The sequence below is a fragment of the Bison bison genome, unplaced genomic scaffold (genome assembly GCF_000754665.1).
Source record: "Bison bison bison isolate TAMUID 2011002044 unplaced genomic scaffold, Bison_UMD1.0 scf7180017864093, whole genome shotgun sequence".
Classification (NCBI taxonomy): Eukaryota; Metazoa; Chordata; class Mammalia; order Artiodactyla; family Bovidae; genus Bison; species Bison bison.
Genome location: NW_011494665.1, coordinates 2272788 through 2293755, shown reverse-complemented (window position 1 = coordinate 2293755; position 20968 = coordinate 2272788). Strand labels below are relative to the sequence as shown.

The following is a 20968-nucleotide window of genomic DNA, read 5'->3' as shown; positions in this document are numbered from 1 at the left end:
GCCGAGTGCCACAACTGTCAGGGCTCAGAACCCATGATGTAATGCCTCGGCGGGGTCCAGGGAAAACAAGCCTGCTGTTGACGCTGCCCTCCCAGCAACCAGGCACTGCCCTCCTGATAGCAGGCTGTTCTGGGTAATTACCAATTCCCTCTCCCTCCTTGGGAGGAGGAAATGTGAAAAACCTTTATTGTCACATAAAAGCCAACCCCAGCTATGAGAAATGTCTTTTCAAATGAGGCTTGCTGAGGAGGGATTTCCATAGCAACTTCAGAAGTGTATGTACACAGCTAGAGATGCACCCGGGCTGATGAAACCCACCTGGAATGTGAACAAGCCCCGCTCGGGGTATCAGCAGAGGAGAGTTTTTTCGAGAACCTGTCACGCTGCTATGTGACCTTGGGCAAGTCCTTTACCCTCTCTGCTGTCTCAGGTGACAGAATTGTCATTCCATCAGGCTGAGAGCAATCGAGACCATCTTGCCCACACTGTCCTCCCACCCTGGCCGAGGCTCCGGGCCTCCACAGCAGCCCCTGCCTCCAGTTTCTGTCCAGTCTCTGGCTGACTAATTCCTGTCTCTACCAGTCTTGCTTATTATTTGACATTGAGGAAAGACAATGTTCATTTGGGCTTGGTTCTAAAAGAAATTGCTTGGTCTTTGTAACAGCAGTGCTTTGCCTGATTAGGAAAAAATATACTTATTCGTGTTTGCTTTCACAGTTCCATAGGTCAGATGCCTAGGAAAGCCGCTGAGATGTGAGCGTGGAAGGTTTGCTGGGCCCGCGTTCAGGATCAAGGTGAGTGGGGCCTGGAGGACAGGGGAGGGGGAGAGGGTCCAGTATCCCATGATCCCACAGGAGTCCGGAAACCGGGAAGGCCCTGCAGAGCTATCCAGCAGGGGACGGAGGGGCTGGGCCTTTAAACTCCTACACTGACAAGTTGCTGGATGCTTGCTGCCCTGGGCAGGAGGCCTGACCCTGGCTAAGGCAGCTCCCTTCATCCAGAGCAATTCTGCCATGGCCAACAACCCCAGCTGAGGGAATGAGAGCCTGGGTGGGGAGGGGACCCCTGGGTGGCCCGCCACAGCATCCACTACCTACACTCGGATAAGTTGGAAATTAACATGAAGGTGGCCCTGAGAACAGGGTGACAAAATGGTTAAGAGCACAGACATCGGAGGCAGGCCAAACAGCCAGACTGGGATGTAAGCGTCAGTCTCAGTGGCTTTAAGGCGCTCAGAGCGGGAACATCGCCAGGAGAGTTTAGGCCACAGTTTCCTTGTAAGTGCAGCATTTGGCCTGGGCTGGTGAGACAAATATAAAGTTCAGAGTCAGAAGCAAGTTCAAATTCTGGCTCTGTGTGTCCTGGCTCCTCAGGCCAGTCACTTGACATCAGTTTCCTCCACTCTAAAATGAGGACAGCCACAGTGCACTCTCACAGGCCCCCTGTGAGGGCAAATGGAGGTGCCGGTGAATTAGTTCACACAGAACTGGCACAGGGAAAGTGCCCAAGAAACAGGGGTGACAGCAACATGTGTTTTAATATACCTCATGTGAGATCTAAGCAGATGCCTCCTGGTCAAAGGGCCTTTTCACAGAGAAGGGGAAACTTTAGGAGAACCTTTGATTTGCTCATTGCTCCTCTGTGCCTTTGCCTTGGGCTTCAGCTGGGCATGTCAGTCATCTCTGCAGACAGAGGCCCACGGGCTGATGGGGCCAGGTCAACCCAGTCCCAGCGTGGAGGCCATGGAGGGTCATTCAGCGCAACAGAGTACTTTGCAAGCTACACATTTTGAAGCAGGCTTACCTTCCAATAAAAAATCATCACCCATACTTCTGACAGGTTCAATAAACAATGGAACTCACTTGCTGGTACTTCGTTCCACATTTGCTCATCTGAGACAATGAGGTGATGATACACACCAAACAGGATCAATTTGAGAACATGGAAGATTTCAAACACCTTAAAGGGCTATGTAAATTCGATTATTATTGTTGCTGGAAGACTCAGCTTTGATCAATTACAAAGGAAAACAAGAAGAGCATAGGTCAACCTATAGTAGGCTTGTTCTAATTATTAAAAAGCAGCCACAAGATTCCCAAGAGTTATCAAGAGATCTCTGTTATTAATTGTTACTATCACTATTATGGTATACATTTCACATGTGTTATCTGCCTCCAACAACAAATCCTAAAAAGTTGGTATTATTAATTCCAGCTTGCAGATGAGAAACCTGAGGCCCAGAGAGGTAAAGTGACTGGCACCATATTGCTCAACTAACAGGACTTTGGGCTTGGAACCCAAACATATGCTTTCTGCAATGTAGAAAGAGTGTCTGCTTACCAGAGAAGGTTCATGAAGCCTGGCGAGGTATGGTCCTACTTAGAACAGATGTTATAATGTCAGCTGTTGAGTAATGATGGGGTTCTGAATACATGGGTATTGTGTGTCCTTCGGGCTTTATATGTAAGAAATGTGTCCCAGCTTGGTACTGGCTCTAAGAAACTGACCCTGCCGTATGGAGGGGTCCCTGTCCGGCTGCAGCAGAATGGGCTCTCTGTTTGACTGTGTGTCTGCTGACCAAACATCTGAAGGAACTGTCTGCATACAGAATATTTTCAAAATAGGTGGGAAATGTGGTTCAGTGCATACCTGAGATGTTTTTAGACCAACTCTCCTCCAGAATGCTCTTGTGTGTTTTCTCTGGTGCATGGAATATTCGATAATACAATTTTAAGTGATGATGAATGAAGGATGACTACAGGATCTGAGTAAATTACACAGGATGCATGACCAGCCCTCCCAGCGTACTAAAAATTACCTCTCTCAAGTGAATATAGATCTTCCCTTCTATCTCAAGTGATCCTTATTTTAAAATGAGGACACCGAGGCTCAGACATGTGAAGTGACTTGCTCAAGCTCTCATGGCTACATAGGGGCAGAATCCAGGTTTTTAACCTTCATGTTCAGACTCCACATACAAAATCAGAGAAAAATGAATGTCCAGAACCAGCATGAAAGGGAGAGGAGCCAGAAAGGGCAGCTTGGCAATGGCTGTGGAAGGGGGTAGCCATGGACGAATCTTGAGCCTCAACGACGGCAGTTCTGAGGCGCTGGCATGATGCCCTAGAGCCCCCAATCTCTATTAGGCCACGACCCCCTCCTCTCCTACCAGTCACTTCTGAGTCAAGGCCCCGCCACCAGCCTCCTAAACAATGGTTCCCAAAGTACAGTTCATCAGTGCTGCTGCTGCTGCTGCTGCTGCTAAGTCGCTTCAGTCGTGTCCAACTCTGTGCGACCCCATGGACTGCAGCCTACCAGGCTCCTCCATCCATGGGATTTTCCAGGCAAGAGACTGGAGTGGGTTGTGCAGTACTTCTTAAATGTCAAGGAGCATACAAATCACAAGCGAATTTGTTAAAGTGAAAATTCTATTCAGTAGTTCTGGTGTGAGGCCTGAGATTCTTCTTTTTAACAAGTTCCCAGTGATGCTGATGGGTCTGTGGACCAAATTTTTGAGTAGTGAGGCATCAATAGTAATGTACAAGGAAAAGGACTTATGGGTGAATATGCTTGAGAAAATCTGGAGTTGACAAAATTAAACTAGTTTAATTACTGCAGGACTTCTCAGAGCCTTTAAAATGCTAGCGAGCATTCTTTAACTCCAAGAGGGAGAGTTAACACAGAAATTATAAAGTTATACGTGCAAAAGGGGTAACGATATACCCTGGATGCTTTGAGATATATTGGTTTACAAAGAACAAGAAATGAGGCAGATTATATATGCATTTTTCCCAGCTTACCTTGGTTCCAGTGTTTCAACGCTGCAGCTCATATTCAGCCCCAACTTGGTCCTCCCCTTTCCCATTTTCTCCTGAGGTGTTTGGGTAACATGCCTGCTTCTTCCATCAGACCACATACATCTGGGCCTCCCTGCCCCTCCCCCTGCCCTCATCCTAGCATAAGCAGTGTGCTGGGAGGCCCCAGGTGAGTGCAGAACCGGACCCACAGAATACCTTTCACAGACACGGACGGTCCAGGCAGCAATGATCCACAGTGAGATGCTGAACACTAGCAGCACAGTGCCTGGGCAGATGGTCATGAGGGTCTTCATGACGAAGCGGGTGTTGAAATTGATCTTGTTGAGGGCCCCAATGCTGCGGGACGAGGCGTCGGTGAAGAGCTTGCTATGCAGTAGCATGACGCGGGCGATCAGGTACAGGCGCAGGAACATGGGGATGGACAGGATGATGTCCACGTCGGCCTCCGCCCTCGAGGGCGTGTAGGAGAAGGCCAGGCGTGCCGTCCAGAAGAACTTGTACTCGCCAGGAATGGGGTGGATGGCACACACCAGCATCTCCAGGCTGATGTAGAGGATGCGCTCATAGGTCATGGCTATCCGCCAGTCATCTGCACCATTGTCAATCACGAAGAGCTGTGGGAGCAGAAAGCCTGTGAGCACAGCCCGGAGGAAAGCACACAGTGGGGGTGAAGGAGGATGGGGCAGCTGATGCACCCCGGGGAACCTCTTTGGAGACCTCGCTTGGGTGAAGACAGCCCTGGACGGGGAGTCAGGAGACCTGGCTAAGACACATCAATCTCTGGGCCTCTGTTTCTGTAAATTGCTCCCCAAGGTTCCTTCCAGCTCTGAGGGGCCCCTAAACTGGCTTTGCCGTGACTAAGAAGATGCACAGCTCACTATATTGAACACAGGTCCCTGGGCCCCTGCCAGGCCCTGAGCTGAGCCCTGAGGGGGATGTGGAGATGAAAAGGTTCTGTTTCCTCAGTGAGTGAACTCATGGGGGCTAGCACAGACTCCTCTCCCCACGGGGAGAACAGTGTCTGCTGGTGGCACGATGTTCTCAGTCGCTGCCGGGGTGTTAGTGCTGAGGGCCCTGGAGCCAAACTGTCTGGATCTGGATCCTGATCCCTACACTAACTAGCTCTGTGACCTCGAGCCAGTTACTGAGCCTCTCTGTGCCTCAGTTCCCTCCTCTGGGGACACTGAGAGTAATATCTGCTGCATAGAGGTGGCCATGAAGCTGCAATGGGCTAGTATATATGAAGTGTGGGGAATCCTGCCTAGCACCAGCTCTGTAAGTATTAGTTATTGCTATTTTTAGCATTATTAATCCATGGGGTCTCTTTCTGGAAATGAGGGTTGGGCTCAGGGATGTCTAAGCTCCCTTTCAGCCCGCACCTTCTTTCCACAACACTGAGATTCTCGCTGTCGTACCAGGGAAGACGGTCAAAGCAGCTGAAACAAGCCTTCACTGAGCGCCTGCTGTGTGTCCAGCCTGGGCTCAGCGCTGGTTCACACACCAGGAAAACCCTGGCTTATTCTCAAGGAGGTCTCACTGTGGAGTTCCCCATGCAAGGGGGCCTCATGTCCTTCCCCTCCGTGGCCCCAGTCTCCGCTGCAAAATGAGAGGCTCTGAGATCCAATTTGGACATTCGAAGGTCCTGATTCTTAGAGGGTGAGGCCTGAGACCAGGGGCCTGTGTTGGACATGGGGGCCTCCTGGACAGGCATGTACCTCAGTTCTGAGAAGTGATGGAAGTGTTTATGCCATGCCATGCCCTCTCTGTGCTGGGCCCTTGCCTCTCCAGCTTGCTCTGTCCTGGTTTGCCCGTCACACAGCCCCACACATTGCCGGCTCCAGGGCCGCGCAGAGCAATTCTTCGCATGGCTGCTTGGGCTGGACCATAAGGTAGGGGGCAGGGGCAGGGTCCCCTAGCTTAGCACGAGCCCGGCTCCACATGCACTGGTATAGCCTGGCCAGAGGAGCAGCCCTTGTGGGAAAGATTCGTGGCCAGAAAGAAATTCAGCTGCCTTAGAAAGAAATGAATGTTGGGGCCAGGGTTGGGAGGCAGAAGTTTGATTTAACCTGGAAAAGTTTGATTTAACCTTCAGCATGACGGGAGTAACAGAGAGGTTGGGTCAGCGTGCTGGTCAAAGGCTGAGCTGAGACTTCCTCACCAACCCCCATCTCTTTGCTCCACTTCACAGGTTGTTTAGGGATGTAGAGGCCCTTTCCTCTGTCTGTCCTGCTGTTTCCTCTACAGCTGGGGCCAAAGGAGCCTTCTGCTGTCTTTTGTTGGTGGTGGTGGTAATTTTTTTAAAAAACTGCTGTATTTTGAAGTTAGTCACCACGCACTTTTCTCTTCTTCCTTCACTGCCACCCTGACAGGCCACCATCCTAACAACCGAGGATGCAGGAAAGAAAACCGTGACACCCGTGCCTGGGACCTCTGAGGGTAAAAAGGGCCCATCAAGGGATCTGTGACACAAATTCAAGGTGAATCAGTGTAGTCATATGACTTGGGTAAGGGGTCTCCTGGCTGCCCTGCTTTTAGGGTCTGCCTGTGCCATCTTCCCTGCCACAAGGAGCAAGCACTGGGCTACTCAGCCGGCTGTGAAGAGGCAGGTGCAGCTGCAGGAGAGCTCACGGAGGGGAGGCAGCCTGTGCAAGCTGCACTCTCACCTTGCTGGACCACAGTTTGCCCTGCCTCCTGCCCTGGGATCTCATACAACTATGATGTGGAATAGAGGAGATAATGGGTATAAAAGGGCTTCATAAACTACAAAAGGTCATTCATTCATGCATTCAACAAACACACGCTGGAGGCCCTCTATCTGCTGGGGGCTGGGCATTCGAGATGCAGTGAAACAGCTCTGAGCATGGCTCCTGAGATGAGGCCATGGAGGGGAACTATTAACAGAAGGTACTATGGGAGCAAGGGGCTGAGGGGCCAACCTCAGCCCAGGCAGCTGTAATTGGAAAGGCATGATCTCTGAACGGGAGAGAGGACCAGCCCAGCACCAGCTGAGACTCCCCCTCCTTCCCCAGGGCAGCTGAGCTGGGGTTTTTCCAGACACAGTTTTCCACCATCAGTTAGGGGGACCTAGAGGCTGCTCAGAGGGTTCCCTCTGCTCCTAACTGCCACCGACAGGCTGAGCTATGGCAACGTGACTGCCTGGCCAAACTCTTCAAATACAAAATGAAAACCATCCGCCCTATAAGAAAGAACAGCATCAGGTTACTATAGTAACGGGGTTCACTCTGGGCAGAGTCGCAGGTTCCTTGGATTCCCTGATGAAGAATGAGAGTGTACACCATCCATGTTCAAGTGGCGGCAGGTCGGCAGTTCTGCCCGGCTTGATGAGAAGGGGCTGGCACCAGGGTGGTGTCCCCACCTGCCTCCCACATGACCTGCTTCTGCCACAGTTTCCTGGCACAAGGTTGGGGAGGGGGACAACATGCAGTAGTGGCGTTGGAGGCTGGTGAGCTGGACTGAAGTCTCACACACCCAGACACTAGCTGTGTGATCGTAGGCAAGCCCCTCACTTCTCTATGCCTATTTCCACTACTCTGTCATAAGACTATTAACCTTGACCCTGTCCATCTCTTGGGATTAGCATTAGGATCCAGTAATACAGATAATACAAGAGAACGTTCTTTACGAACTACAGTCGGCCATCGATATCCACAGATGAGGAATTGTGGATGCAGAGGGCTGAGGGTTCTATACCATTTTATATAAGGGACTTGGATTTTGGTGTCTACAGAGTTTACTGAGCTTGCTCCTCAGATTTTGGTGTCCACAGAGTTTACTGGAACCAATCCCCTGTGGATATCAAGGGATACCTGTACTCTCAAAATGTGAGGGATTATTAATCCTTGTGAGGCACTGAGAGACAGTATGTATGGGGGCCCATGGGGATATAGTCCAGGCTGAAGACCAAGAGCCTCTGCTAGACAGGGCTCCAGTGCAGGGGTCTGTCAGTCAGCAGGGTGGGCAGTACAGCCCAGAAGATTCCTTTGCTGTCCCATAGGAGGACACCCTTGTTCCTGCTCCCATCTGACCCCTGGAACCACAGCTCTGTAAGTGTAGCCTCCCTCCTTTCAGACTCAAGCAGATAACAGTACCCTATCCTGCCACATCCTCACTCAGCATCCTGTTCATTCCTTACAAGTCACAAATCTCAGTTACGTATTCATCTTTACTTGGAACCCTGAGTATTCATTGGAAGGACTGAAGCTGAAGCTCCAATACTTGGGCCACCTGATGCCAAGAGCCAACTCATTAGAAAAGACCCTCATGCTGGGAAAGATTGAGGGCAAAAGGAGAAGGGGGCGGCAGAGGATAAGATGGTTAGATAGCATCACCAACTTAATGGACAGGAATCTGAGCAAACTCCAAGAGACAGTGAAGGACAGGGGAGCCTAGAATGCTGTAGTGCACGGGGTCGCAAAAAGTTGGATGCGACTTAGCTATTGAACAACAGCTTGGTTTTTATCTATCTCTTTCCCACCTCTCCACCCACCGCCCAGAGCAGTGTTTCTTGATCTGTCTGCAAGAATCACTTGGAAAGCTTATTTAAAAGACCCACATTCTGGCCCACCCTAGACCAAGTAAATCTGAAACTCTAGGCATGAGGCTCTGGCATTGGGAATTTTCTTAAGTTTCCTTGGGTGATCCCAAAATGTAACCCGAATTGTGACCCAAAAAGGGATGGGGGGGTCATAGCTGCCTTGTTTGCTGTGGAATCTCTGGTGCCAGCCCAGCTCTTAGCACAATAGGTGTTGGGTAAATTCTTGTGTAGTGAATGAATAATTCCTGTTGGCTGTGTGACCCTGGATGATTAGACTCCTCCATCTTGGGTTTGATTTCCTCCTCTGAGGAATAGGTGGATAGGTTGGATGAGCCCTGAAATGCCTTCCACTCTGAAGATCCCTTATTCTGTGCCCTGTTTTTTTTAAATTTATTATTTATTCTTGGCTGTGCTGGGTCGTCACACAGGCTTTTCCCTAGTTGCAGCACGTGAGGGCTACTCTCATTGTGGCGTGCAGGCTTATTGTGGTGGCTTCTCTTGTTTCAGGGCACAGGCTCTGGGCACACTGGCTGCAGTTAGTTGTGGCACGTGGGTTTTGTGGCTCTGCAGCGTGTGGAAATCTTCCCAGGCGAGGGATCGAACCCGTGTCCCCTGCATTGGCAGGCAGACTCTTCACCACTGGACCACCAGGGAAGTCCTTCTGTGCTCTATTCAGAGCCCTTGTTCTATGCAGACCTCGTGTGTGGTCTCGAGGCATGTGAGCTCCCTGGGGACAGGACTCATGCCTGGCTCATCTCAACTTTCTCCAAGGGCCAGGATGGTCCTGCTACAGTCAATAGAATTTTACTGAATAAAGAGGTGTGTGAGTGAATGACTATGTCACGTGAAGAAAAGGACAGGTGGACAGTGGCCCTTGTTAACCACCCAGAAAGGAAACTCATGTAGGAAACTCATTGCTAAGCCTGTGACTAATGGAGTACCTGACGAGTTATCCTATGCCATGAGAAGGACACCCTCCTATTCCCAGGGGGTGGTCCAATCTGGAATAAAGGGTCCCAGGTGATCTCCAAGCCTTAGAAAGTACTGGAGCAGTGCTGGCCCAGAGAGGGGAAGGTGACTCTGGCACAGGACTGTCCTCCCCTCTCGTTAGGTCTCAGTCACCCAGATCTAGTTCTAAAGTAGTCTGATGGTCGCCCTGATAAGTTCTGGAAGAGTTCTGATGTGACATGGACAGGATCTGGCATGGGGTGCCACGGGGCCCTGTGGGGAGCGGGGGAAAGTCTGCTCTGAGCTGTCACAGAGCAGAAGACTCAGCTCTGTGACAAACACTCTTCCTTCCTGACCTTGCCCAGGTTTCTCCTGAGTGGGGAAGGAATGCCACGTTCTCCAAACTGCTGAGTCTTACTGCCTGCTTAGCCTCCAACAGTGATTCCACTCCTTTGGGGTTTGGCCAGCCTGAAAACGGAATGCTTTGGTGCCAGGACCTGGGGTCATCTGCAAGTGCTGCTCTTACACCAGATACTATCCTGAACAGAGCTGGCTCCAGACTTGATCCTCTGCCACTTAACTGGTTCTAAGAGCCTGTGGGATTTTTCAGCCAGTTGGTGTAATTCCAAGAGCTATGGGAGGGAGATTTTATGTGACAGAGCAATTCCAAACTTGCCTTCAAGGAGCTTGTAATTAGAAAGGAGAACCAATTCAATTCAACTCACCTCAATCCAATAAAATAATTAGGAAGAACCAACTAGTACTTGAAATTTGCTAAGAGAATAGGTCTTAAGTGTTCTTTAAAAAAAAAAAAAAGGTAACAATGTGAGGTAGTAGATGTTAATTAACTTGACTGTGGTAATCATTTCACAATGTATACCTATATCAAATCATCTCATTGTACACTTTAAATATATACAATTTTATTTGTCAGTTATACCTCAATTCTTTTAAGATTCTTTTTAGAATCAACTAGGTGAGAAAACTGTGGTGATATAAATATGAATCAGACACATTCCCATGAATCAGCTCATGATCTCAGTTAACTCCAGCATACAAGAGACACGATAAGGGACCGTCATGGAAAGCTTCTTGGGCAAGACAGGGATTTAGTAGTGCTTCGAAGGCCTGTATCAGACAAACCTGGTGTTGTGCTAACACAATACCACTGATTCCTCCCATTCCTTTCGTCTGCTTCTTCGTGTGTGACTTTGCTTCGCTTTCCAGCAAGAAGTACAGTCCGTTTCTCAAGCCCTTGAATCTGAAGCTGGCCATTTGCCTTCCTTTGGCCAGCGGGGTCTTAGAGAATACGACACAGAATGTGACCTTTGAAGGAGGTCAGTGCAGCAGGGCTTGCTGTAATACTGGGCCCCACATTCCCTGTCACTCCAACCTATGCCAACACAGCTGCCAGACGTAAGAGTGAGGCTTTCCTCGACAAGCTGCATGACAGAAGCTCACCCCAGGTGAGACCAGCAGAAGAACTACCATGCTGAGCCCTGCCCCGACTGCTGACCCACACAAACGTGAGCTAAATGATTATTAAGTCATTAATATGGGGTGTGCTTTGTCATGCAACAAAACCAATACATAAACAAATCTAACTCACGCCTTCACTTAACACACATGTTACACGTTGGGTGATGTGCCTGCCATGTCTAACATTTCCCTTTCAGCTTCTCAGGCCACAGCCCGTAGAAGGAACTTCCACTCCCACCCTCCCAGCCAGCATGGTTAATCAGACAGGGCTGGCCAGTCTATCTCAATAACTGGGCAACTGGATGAAGAGGGGATCATGATCAAGGGCCATGCCAGCTTCCCTGACCCCTACACCACATAGGGGACACATATTTCATATATCAAAGAAAACTCAAAGCATTTAAAAAATTAATTAGCAAGCGTCTGAGTTATTTTGCATGCAACATGTTTCTCATACGTGTGGAAGTCAACTGGTAGACTGAATCAAGGAACAAAAGCAAAACAGAATTTATCAGGTGTGGAAGAGAAAAACTGCAGGGACTCTTAGGAGCAGTGAATCTTCTTGGCAAATTTGGGGGGTAAATTGATCAGCTGGCAGCTACCAAAGAGGTCATTGTGGATATTCCATCCTTGAGTGGTCAATTAGAGGTTTCAAAGAAAACAGTTCAGTAACTGACGGGTTCTCCAGAACCTTTGAATTTAGCTGTGGCATGAGAGTGCTTAACAAGCGCTCTCTCTCTCTTCACCTTCCGTCTGCATCCCCACCTCAGTTGGACCAGGTCTGCACACTTCCCTCACTGGAGTTTCTCACAGAGCAATCATGTGATTCACTAGCTCCCCATGGGAGTCAACCCTGAAGGGCCATCTGGTCACCTCTGGAGAAGTCGGTTCACATACAAGCTCTGGAGCCCATCGTGTGTTAGCTGCAGGGCTGGGAACAGGCTGTCTTGACGGGGAGACAAGGAGACTGTCCTGAAGCCCCCACTATCAACCTAACAGAGGAGACTGCACCAGGGAACCCGCCTTTTATTTTTTTAGTGTAAATACGTCTGGAATAGATTCACTGAATTTGCTCGTTTCCCCATTCTATTTTGAAAGACTTGAAGCCTTTCAAGTTATTTAAGCAATATTTTTTCTCAAAATGTTCTCAGCTGTTAGGGGAGATCCTGCTTAGACATTTTCTGACCGATCCAAAAAACTTTCATTCTTGTACAACTATCAGTTTTTTTTAATTAAAGGAGAGAAGATGGGAAAGGCCCTTTGTGTTCTCTACTGTTTTCTCTGTGGGAGAAAAACTCCAGGGAAAATTTCCATGATTTAAAAAGTATATATGCAGGAAAAAAGCAAGAGGAAAAAAATTAAAGATTTTCTTAAAAACCAGTAATAATATATATGTATTTTTTCCAAACTCCCTGGAGCATATATTCTGCATGTACACCATTACTATGGAGGTTTCCATGGAAACGACATCAAAAGTCCTGTAATACCTAATTAGGTTTCCCCAAGGACAAGAACTGATTGCCAGTGATGAAATGAACGCCTGGGTTTGCAGTAATGGTTAACATAAATTTAGTGGCTGAAGAAAAGGAGGAAGGAAAAGAAGGGAAGGTAGAAAAGAAGTCAGCAAGTGAGGGGCCTGTCACAAAAGTCCATCATTCTACCACCAAGACTCTCAGAGGGTCAGGGTCCATGCTCACCAGCTCTGTGTCTTTCTAAGAAGAAACCTTCTCCCTCAGAAACTGCTGTGACTTACTGGCTCATGTGTAATGTCCTTTGGTGACTCTATGGCCTGGCCAGGGTTCTCCTGCGTGTCCCTGGCAGAGTTCACCGTTGGCCTCCTGCAGTGGGCATGAGACCCCACAGGGACTTTTGAGCCTTTTTCTTCTTTTTTTGGTAATTATACTTGTCTTTTGTAAATCTTTATTTATTCAGCTGTACTGGGTCCTAGTTGAGGCACACAGGATCTTGTGTCACGTGGGATCTTTTGTTGTGGTGCACTGAAGAATCCACCTGCAATGTGGGAGATCCTGGTTCGATTCCTGGGTCAGAAAGATCCCCTGGAAAAGGGATAGGCTACCCACTCTAGTGTTTTTGGACTTCCCTGGTGGCTCAGACAGTAAAGAATCCGCCTGCAATGCAGGAGACCTGGGTTCAATCCCTGGGTTGGGAAGATCCCCTGGAGAAGGGAACAACTACCCACTCCAGTATTGTGGCCTGGAGAATCCCATGGACAGAGGAGCCTGGCGGGCTACAGTTCATGTGGTTGCAAAGAGTCAGACACGACTGAATGACTTTCACTTTTCACTTCACAGACTCTCTAATTGTGGCGCACAGGCTTACTTTCTCTACCACATGTGGAATCTTAGGCTTCCCAGGTGGGTCTAGTGGTAAAGAATCAGCCTGCAAGGCAGGAGACACAGAAGACGTGGGTCAGGAAGATTCCCTGGAGGAGGGCATGGTAACCCACTCCAGTATTCTTGCCTGGAGAATCCTATGGACAGAGGAGCCTGACAGGCTATAATCCATACAGTCACAAAGAGTTGGATGTGACTGAAGCGACTCAGCATGCATGCATGTGGGATCTTGGTTCCCCAACCAGGGACCGAACTTGCATCCCCTGCATGCAAGGTGGATTCTGAACCACTAAGCCACCAGAGAAGTCCCCTATAAGCCCTTTCTTATCCCCATTTCTTAGACAGTGAAAGCCAAATTATAGCGTTTGAGAAAGCCAGTGTTTTTCACTCACATAACAAGAATTGTTAACAAGAATGGTACCTGACCATAGCACCACTGGGGATAGAGTGTTCTGCCACTGACCATCTGTGCATGGGCAAGGCCCTTTCCCTCTCTGGTCCTCAAATTCTTCATCTGTAACATGAAGGGTTGGATCCAATTTGTGGTTTCCCCTCTTCTCCTAGCTGTGGAGCTGCTTTTTTCTAATAAGATTTTTCATAAAAGCCCAATATAGGAAACAGATAAACTCACAACTCTTCTGGCTGAAAGGGTAGGAAAGAGCATTCAAAGCCAACTCATTCACCTCTTCCTCCACCTAGCTCTGTGTGGTGGCCCACACCCCTCCATAGAACACTTCAGTTGGAAAACCTTTGGCTGGACCAGTTGGCCTCCAGTTACAATGAGGAATAACGTGTGATACTGGATATCAAGGTGCTTTGGGTCTACTGCAAGAGATGATAGATGCACAGGCATGGAATTTTCCCCAGATCCACTGAGTTGTTTCAGTCTTCTTTCATCCAGTCAGCTTGGGCCGCCATAATAAAGTGCCACAGACTGGATGGCTTAAGCAACAGAACTGTCCATTTCTCATAGTTCTGGGGGCCGGAAGTCTGAGATCCAAGTAGTCAGCATAGCTGGGTTCTGGTGAGGGCTCTCTTCCTGGCTTGTAGACAGTCTCCTTCTCATTGTGTTCTCACATGGCAGAGAGAGTGTGTGCAAGAGAGAGATCTCCTTCTTATAAGGCCACAGTCCTATATGATCAGGCTACTGTTATTCCTCCTGAAGACCCTTTCCCCAAATATAGTTACATTGGGGGTTACGGCTTCAACATATGCATTTTGGGGGGACACAATTCAGTTCACAGTAGTGTCCTCATGTGTCCAAATTACCCTAAAGCCCAACCACAGGACAAGTCAAGTGATTTTGCACACACTACCTCATTGCAACTTCAGGATCTTTCTGTAAAGAAGTAATATCATGCCCATTTTACAGATGGAGAGACTAACCCGGTAAGGTTAAATCAACTGCCCAGGGCCCTGCATTCCATGTGCCTTTCACCTGCCCATCCACCAAGCAGGACCCTCTGTGTTGGGGACTAGCAGTTTGGGCTGTAGTTGATTTTATTCTAAAGAAAACTCAGGCTCACTGTTTGAAATAGTCATTTCTCACAAGAACCTTCGCTGACCACAGGATCAATACACAATGAAAACAGGCTAGGTCTGCACCACCTTGGGAAACCCACACTGTGGTTAGCAGTCCACACTGGTCTCTGTGGAAGTAAGACAATTGTGTTCATTTCCTGGCAGCCAGTCCTGAGCCCAGCAGGGAGAGCAGAGCGTGCTGAGCAGCAGCTGCCGCTGACCACTCCCCCCTGAAGCAGGAACAGTCATGAGACTTCCCAATACAACACTATGCAAAGTTCAATGCCATGGTGTTTGTGCCACCAGCAGCATCAGACCCTCCCCCTTCCCCCCTACCCAAAGAGACATCTGACCTTGATCATGGGTCCTGTAGGAATGAAGGGACCGACCAGGAGGTGACTCAGTGCCTACAGGGGTCACTATGTGCAGGATGGAACTGAAAAATTCAGCAGAAGCCAGGAGTGTGGCATCAAAGGAGCTGGTAAGAGAAATGAAAGTTCCCAAGAATCCCCAGAGACCTGTGGAGAAACACTGGTCCCCTCCTTGTTTGGGGTGGGAGTTCATGTCCAATTCAATTAGAAGCAGTAAGGACAAGATGACCCTAGATAATGCTTGGGTTAGATTGACCATGGCCTACCGCATCCATCCTCCACCCTACTACCAGAACAAATGGTTTAAAATGCAAACCAAAGTGTGTTATTTCTTTTCTTGGAGTCTTTCAATGGCTCCCCAGAGTATTCAGAATCAAGTTCAACCTCCCAGTTGTACTTGGCAAAAGGGCCCTTCCCAACATGGTCCCAGCTGTTGCCCCCCACAAACCCAGCATCTCATTCCAGCCAAACCAAGTTACTCATGATCTTCAAACTTCTGTTCCTGGAAGTTCTGTACAAGCTGTTCCTTCTTCTCAACCTCTTCACTAGGGAGCTCCTTCTCATTCTTTTTAAAATATAACTTAAAAAAATATTTATTTGGCTGTACCGGGTCTTAGTTGCCACACGTGGGATCTCCAATCTTCACTGTGACCCGTGCAGGAGCTTTTTTTTTTTTTAGTTGCAGCATGTGGAGTCTTCAGTCGTGGAATGCGAACTGTTAGTTATAGCATGTGGGATCTAGTTCCCTGACCAGGGATAGAACCCAGGCCCCTGGTATTGGGAGCACAGAGTCTTCACTGGATCGCCAAAGAACTCCTTCCTTCTCATTCTCGAAAGCCCAGATCAAGCATCTCTCTTTTCCACACATCTTAGCTGGCCTCTTCCCAACCCCAGGCAGCGTTAGGTGCATCCCTTGGGAATCTCCCAGTCCATGTGCCCTATGCCATCACAGAACCAGTTCTCAAATAGCATCTGGGAAGGATGGTCAGAAGGTCTGGCATGCTAGCCCCAATTTCAGGGGAGGTGGAGAGAGGCAGGGTGGTCATCTCCGTCGACAACCATAATACCAGACATCAGATCTTGCAGCCTCATTGTGTACCAGGCCCTATGCTGTATGTTTTACAGGCACGATCTCACTCAGATCATGCCTGAGTCTTTGTTAGGGCTCTGGGATAGGTATTACTATTCCGATTACACAGAAAGGGAAATTGAGGCTAAAAGAGATTAACTAATTTGTTGAAGGCCAAACAGTTAATAGGGGCTTCCTGGGTGATTCAGTGGGTAAAGAATCTGCCTGCAATGTAGGAGACACAGGAGATGTGGGTTCGCTCTCTGGGTGGGGAAGATCCCCTGGAGGAGAGCATGGCAACCCACTCAGTATTCTTGCCTGGAAATCCCCCAGCAAGAGGACCAAGGAGCCCAGGGTGGTTCAGTGGGTAAAGAATCTGCCTGCAATGTAGGAGACACAGGAGATGTAGGTTCGCTCTCTGGGTGGGGAAGATCCCCTGGAGGAGAGCATGGCAACCCACTCAGTATTCTTGCCTGGAAATCCCCCGGCAAGAGGACCGAGGAGCCCAGCAGGCTACAGTCCATAGGGTCTGCAAAGAGTTGGATACAACCTAAGCAACTGAGCATGCACGCATACAGTTAATAAAGAGCATGCATACATAGGCTCTAGAGCCAGGAAGACAGGTTCCAAAGGCTATAATCTTAACCACTATATCCTGGTTCTGGGCTATATGAGGGGGCCGGCCCCAGGTACTTGCCCACTCAGACCAGGCTGGAGGGTATTTCTGGGTCTCTACCTGCCTTAGCAGATTGGGGAGTTAGAAGGTTTCTGAATATCTGCTAAGTCTGGGGTAAGAAGAATCGTTTTCTCAACAGGAAGTTTCTGATAAGTTTCCATTTCGTTTTGACACATGAATCGATCCTGCTGAATGTTTTCGGGGTAACGGCATGATCACTGGGGCTGCCAGACCCAGCTCCATTGTAACACAAACTTGTTTACCACTGGGGATTAAACTCTCTAACCCTGGCCCAGAGGGCGTTTTTGAAACTAAAAATGAAGAGGTTTCTGAATCTTTCAACCACCTGGGGTGCAGAAGAACCAGGTCAGGACCAGGTGTTAGTGGTGGGTGGGGAGTGCTTGTTTTCCCCAACAGACAAAAATACCCTTCAGCTCATCTCCAAAATCAACTGAAATGTCCACCCTCACAGGAGCTTTCCCAGTCTCCCCACAGAGAGGCAGGCTGCTGCAAACAGCAACTGCAGCCCCTCAGAGCTTCTGACTTGCTGGCTTGGTCCAAAGTACTTTTCTTTACATTAACCCTCTGTCTTCACAACAGCCCCATGAGAAAAGTCTGAGACTTCCCCACTGGTCCAGTGGTTAAGAATCTGCCTGCCAATGCAGGAGACATGGCTTCGATCCCTGGTCCTAGAAGATTTCACTTGCTGTGGGGCATCTACTGAAACCAGCATGCCTAGAGCCTGTGCTTTGCGATCAGAGAAGCCACTGCAGTAAGTCCATGCACCGCAACTAGAGAGTAGCCCCGGCTCACTGCAAGCAGAGAAAGCCCGAGCACAGCAACAAAGACCCAGGGCCACCATAAATAAATAAGAAAGTCCTACTATCTTCCCTGGTTTACAGATGAGCCAACTTCCCCAAGACCACAATATCAAGTGAGTGGTAGTGGCAGGATTTGAACCCAGAGCCCACAGTGTCTTCTGTTAATCCTCTAGCCCTCCCGGCGAGCTGCATCACAGATGCTCTGGTCTATCTGCCTGTCTACACTGCACTTGTACCGACACATGGCTCTTTGAGGACAGACTGTCTTCTTGGGCACTGCGCCACCCCCGGGCCACGCACAGAGCTCAGGAGATGCAGGCTGTCCAAATGAAAGTGTGATTGGGGGCAAATACTCTGAAAGTGTGACAAGTTAAGGTTTCAAAGCTCTTATCAGTGTGATGGTAAAGAAAACCATTTTCACTGCCCACCATTTCTATAATTCTCCCATGGTAAAATAGTCTTTTGCAACATATGTGCAAGATAGAGAAACTAAAGAATATTTATAAGAAAACTGCTAATAAGAACTGCTATTAGACCTACTAATAATTAAAAACCAAACCTGGAAACGGCCTGAATACACAACAGAGAAACAGCTGAATGAATTATTATACTCACACTGTGGAACATTATGTAGCTGTTTTTTTTTTTTTTTAATGAAGTAGATCTATTTGTATGGACTTAGAAAACATTTGTGATATTAAGTCAAAAGAGAAAATTGCAGCATAATGGGTGAATGTGATTCCTCTTTTAAAAAAAAAAAAGCGAACACCAACATATGAAAACAAAAATCCCCCTATATTCTATTCTTTTATACATATTGATATATTTTTGTATATGGAGACACACACGAAAACATGGTAAAAGCCCACTAATTAATTGCCTAATTGTTAATGCCAGCACCTCCGAGGAGGTAAGGGGGTGGGAGTCAGGGAAACTATTGATCTTTTTTCCCTTTAATAATTATAACATTCTTCTGTGTTAAAACAAGCTTTGGTAATTTTGAAAACCCAATAAAGTGTTTTCTTAAAAAGAACTGGCCTGGGGGAAGCCACTAGTTGAGCCTAGTAGGGATGTTTTAAGCATGGCCATTCTTGGAGGGACAACAATCCCTGAGCCTTGGCTGCTTTGTAATTTTCCGCATAGAGCTTCGAGGCCCCTAGGAACCTCCCACCCTACTAGGACACTGTGAACAAGACCTACTGAACAGTGTTAATACAAGGCCAGTTTCATTACCTGTTCCATAGCTCTTCTGACTAAACCACCCTGTGAAAAATATTTCTCATGTACAAAAATTAGCAAAGGCACTTATCTCAAGGCCCACCTCTTAGGCACGTTAACATTGCAGGCCTTGAAAGCCTTGTTAGTCAGCAGCCTGCCCTGAGCGCCCACCGTGGGCAGAGGCCCGGGCTTCCTGTGAGAAGAAGTGGCCCTCCGCCCACAATTCATAGCGTAAATTGAGCTACACTGTTTTTCCTCCACTTATGGCGGGTAGGGGCCATGGGTGACTGCTCGTGGCAGAGTCACTGGGGATGTGCCCACAGGGTGCCAGGTGCAGAGATGGGCCCCCTGGGTTACAGCACAGATTAGGATGCAAGTGTCTGCCCAGCTGGGAGCTCAGAAGTCACCAGACATCACCAAGGACAAGGCTATGGAGGGGCTCAGCTTGGTGACGGGAGCAAAGGAAGAGCCCTACCTGCAGCTCAGACCTTGTGACACTGCCATGTCGGTGCCCACACCTGTCGCCCTGTACCTAGACTCCCGCTGGCTCCTGCTCCAGGCCACCCCAAAGAGAGGGCATAGCCCATGCCTCCTCTGGTCACACCGCATCCCACGGAGACAGGAACCCACAGATGCCAAGTGCCCATCTACCCCCACCTTGTCAACCACACTTCAGATGTCCAGGCATCTGAATTCTCTCTCTGAGCTGGCTTCTAGGGCCCCCACTGCCTCTTTCCCCGTCTGCCCTCTGGCAGGCAGGCCACAGCTGCTTATAGATGTGGCCTGAGGCCTGAGAGGTAGCCAAGGGGCAGTTGAGAGCGAGGTGGGATGGAGCCTGGACCTGAGTGCTGAGGTGTCTACATGAGTCCTTAGGGTACTGATGAGTCCAGGGAGTAGGGGGAGGGGACATGCTAGGGATGGGGTGCTAGGTGAATGGGTGCCCCCATTCAAGGCTAGCCCCAGGCCCTGAAAGTGACAGGAGTGGGTCTGTCTGTAATACTTTCTGACATCTGGTGTATGTCTGTACAGCTACAGCAGCACCTATATTTTCTAGATTGTTCTGAGGTCAGGCAAATAGGACCTGATACTCCATCTCAGGTTGTCTGTCCTCCGCTCTCTCACCTTCTATGGCAGCCCCAGGCTTCTAGACTTGATCTGAAATGAGTTCTGTAAGACCCTAGTTCTGTAGGAAGTGCCATGAAAAGGGGTCCAGTGGCCCATGTTTGGGAAATGCCTCATGGAGATTCACTGGGTTCATCTGAATATTAAATGTTCAAGAATTTCCAAAGAAAGGAAAGCCAGTCAGCCTTGAAATGCTGTTTCTCCAACTTATTTGACCAGCTATTAGAGGAACAACTATTAATGCTTCAAGGAAGACAGTGGGTGGGGCCGTCACTATAGCAGAGAACTCTCGTTCACCCTGCAGGCATCCGTGCTGTCCGTGAACCAAAACGGCTGATGGTCTTTCCGAAAGGCACCACACACTCCCTGGTTTTCCTCAATGGGCTCTGCAGAGCACACCAAACCCGCCAAACCGGTGTCAGTCGGCACTGTCAGATGACCTGTCAGCCAGGGGCACCTACAGGCTTTGTAGGTATTTTATTTAACAAATGCATGTACGTTACTTACCAGGCTCCAAGCACTGTTCTCAATGCTATACAGTATTGACTTCCTTTAGCCTCATAACAACCCTATGTGGTGAGCCCTATTATTATCCCCATGCAAAGATGAGGAAGTTGAGGCCTGATGAGATTAAGTTGAGGAGGGAAATAGATGGGCTCCAGGCTAGACATTTACAACTGGCCTCCTGTTCACACTTCCGGGGGCGAGAAAAAGATGGGCTCCAGGCTGGACATTTACTACCAGCCCCCTGTCTACATTTCCTGAGGCAAGAGACAGATGGGCTCCAGGCTACATATTTATGACCAGACTGCTGTCTACATTTTGAGATCTGCACTTCGATATAAGAAACAACAACAGGAATAGGGTGGATAACCGGACACTGGACACTTTTATGGCAGGAACAGAGAAGGGCTAAACTCTGTTAAGAGATCAAGAGGTCACATATTTCCCATCCTTAGGGCAAGGGAGACACCATACATGCACAAATAGATTTCACAGGGTCAAAAAGGCAGGGC

At 48.7% G+C, this 20968-nt stretch overlaps 1 protein-coding gene across 7 annotated transcripts in view; it reads right to left on the bottom strand.

Annotated features, from left to right (window-relative positions):
- Nucleotides 1-20968, bottom strand: part of KCNN3 (potassium intermediate/small conductance calcium-activated channel, subfamily N, member 3) — a 170650-nt gene that overhangs the window by 63617 nt on the left and 86065 nt on the right. For all 7 annotated transcript variants that reach the window (XM_010838330.1, XM_010838331.1, XM_010838332.1 and 4 more), the window contains one exon: nucleotides 4014-4432. In XM_010838330.1, coding sequence (XP_010836632.1) covers nucleotides 4014-4432 — 419 coding nt within the window. The remainder of the gene's footprint in view (nucleotides 1-4013; nucleotides 4433-20968) is intronic.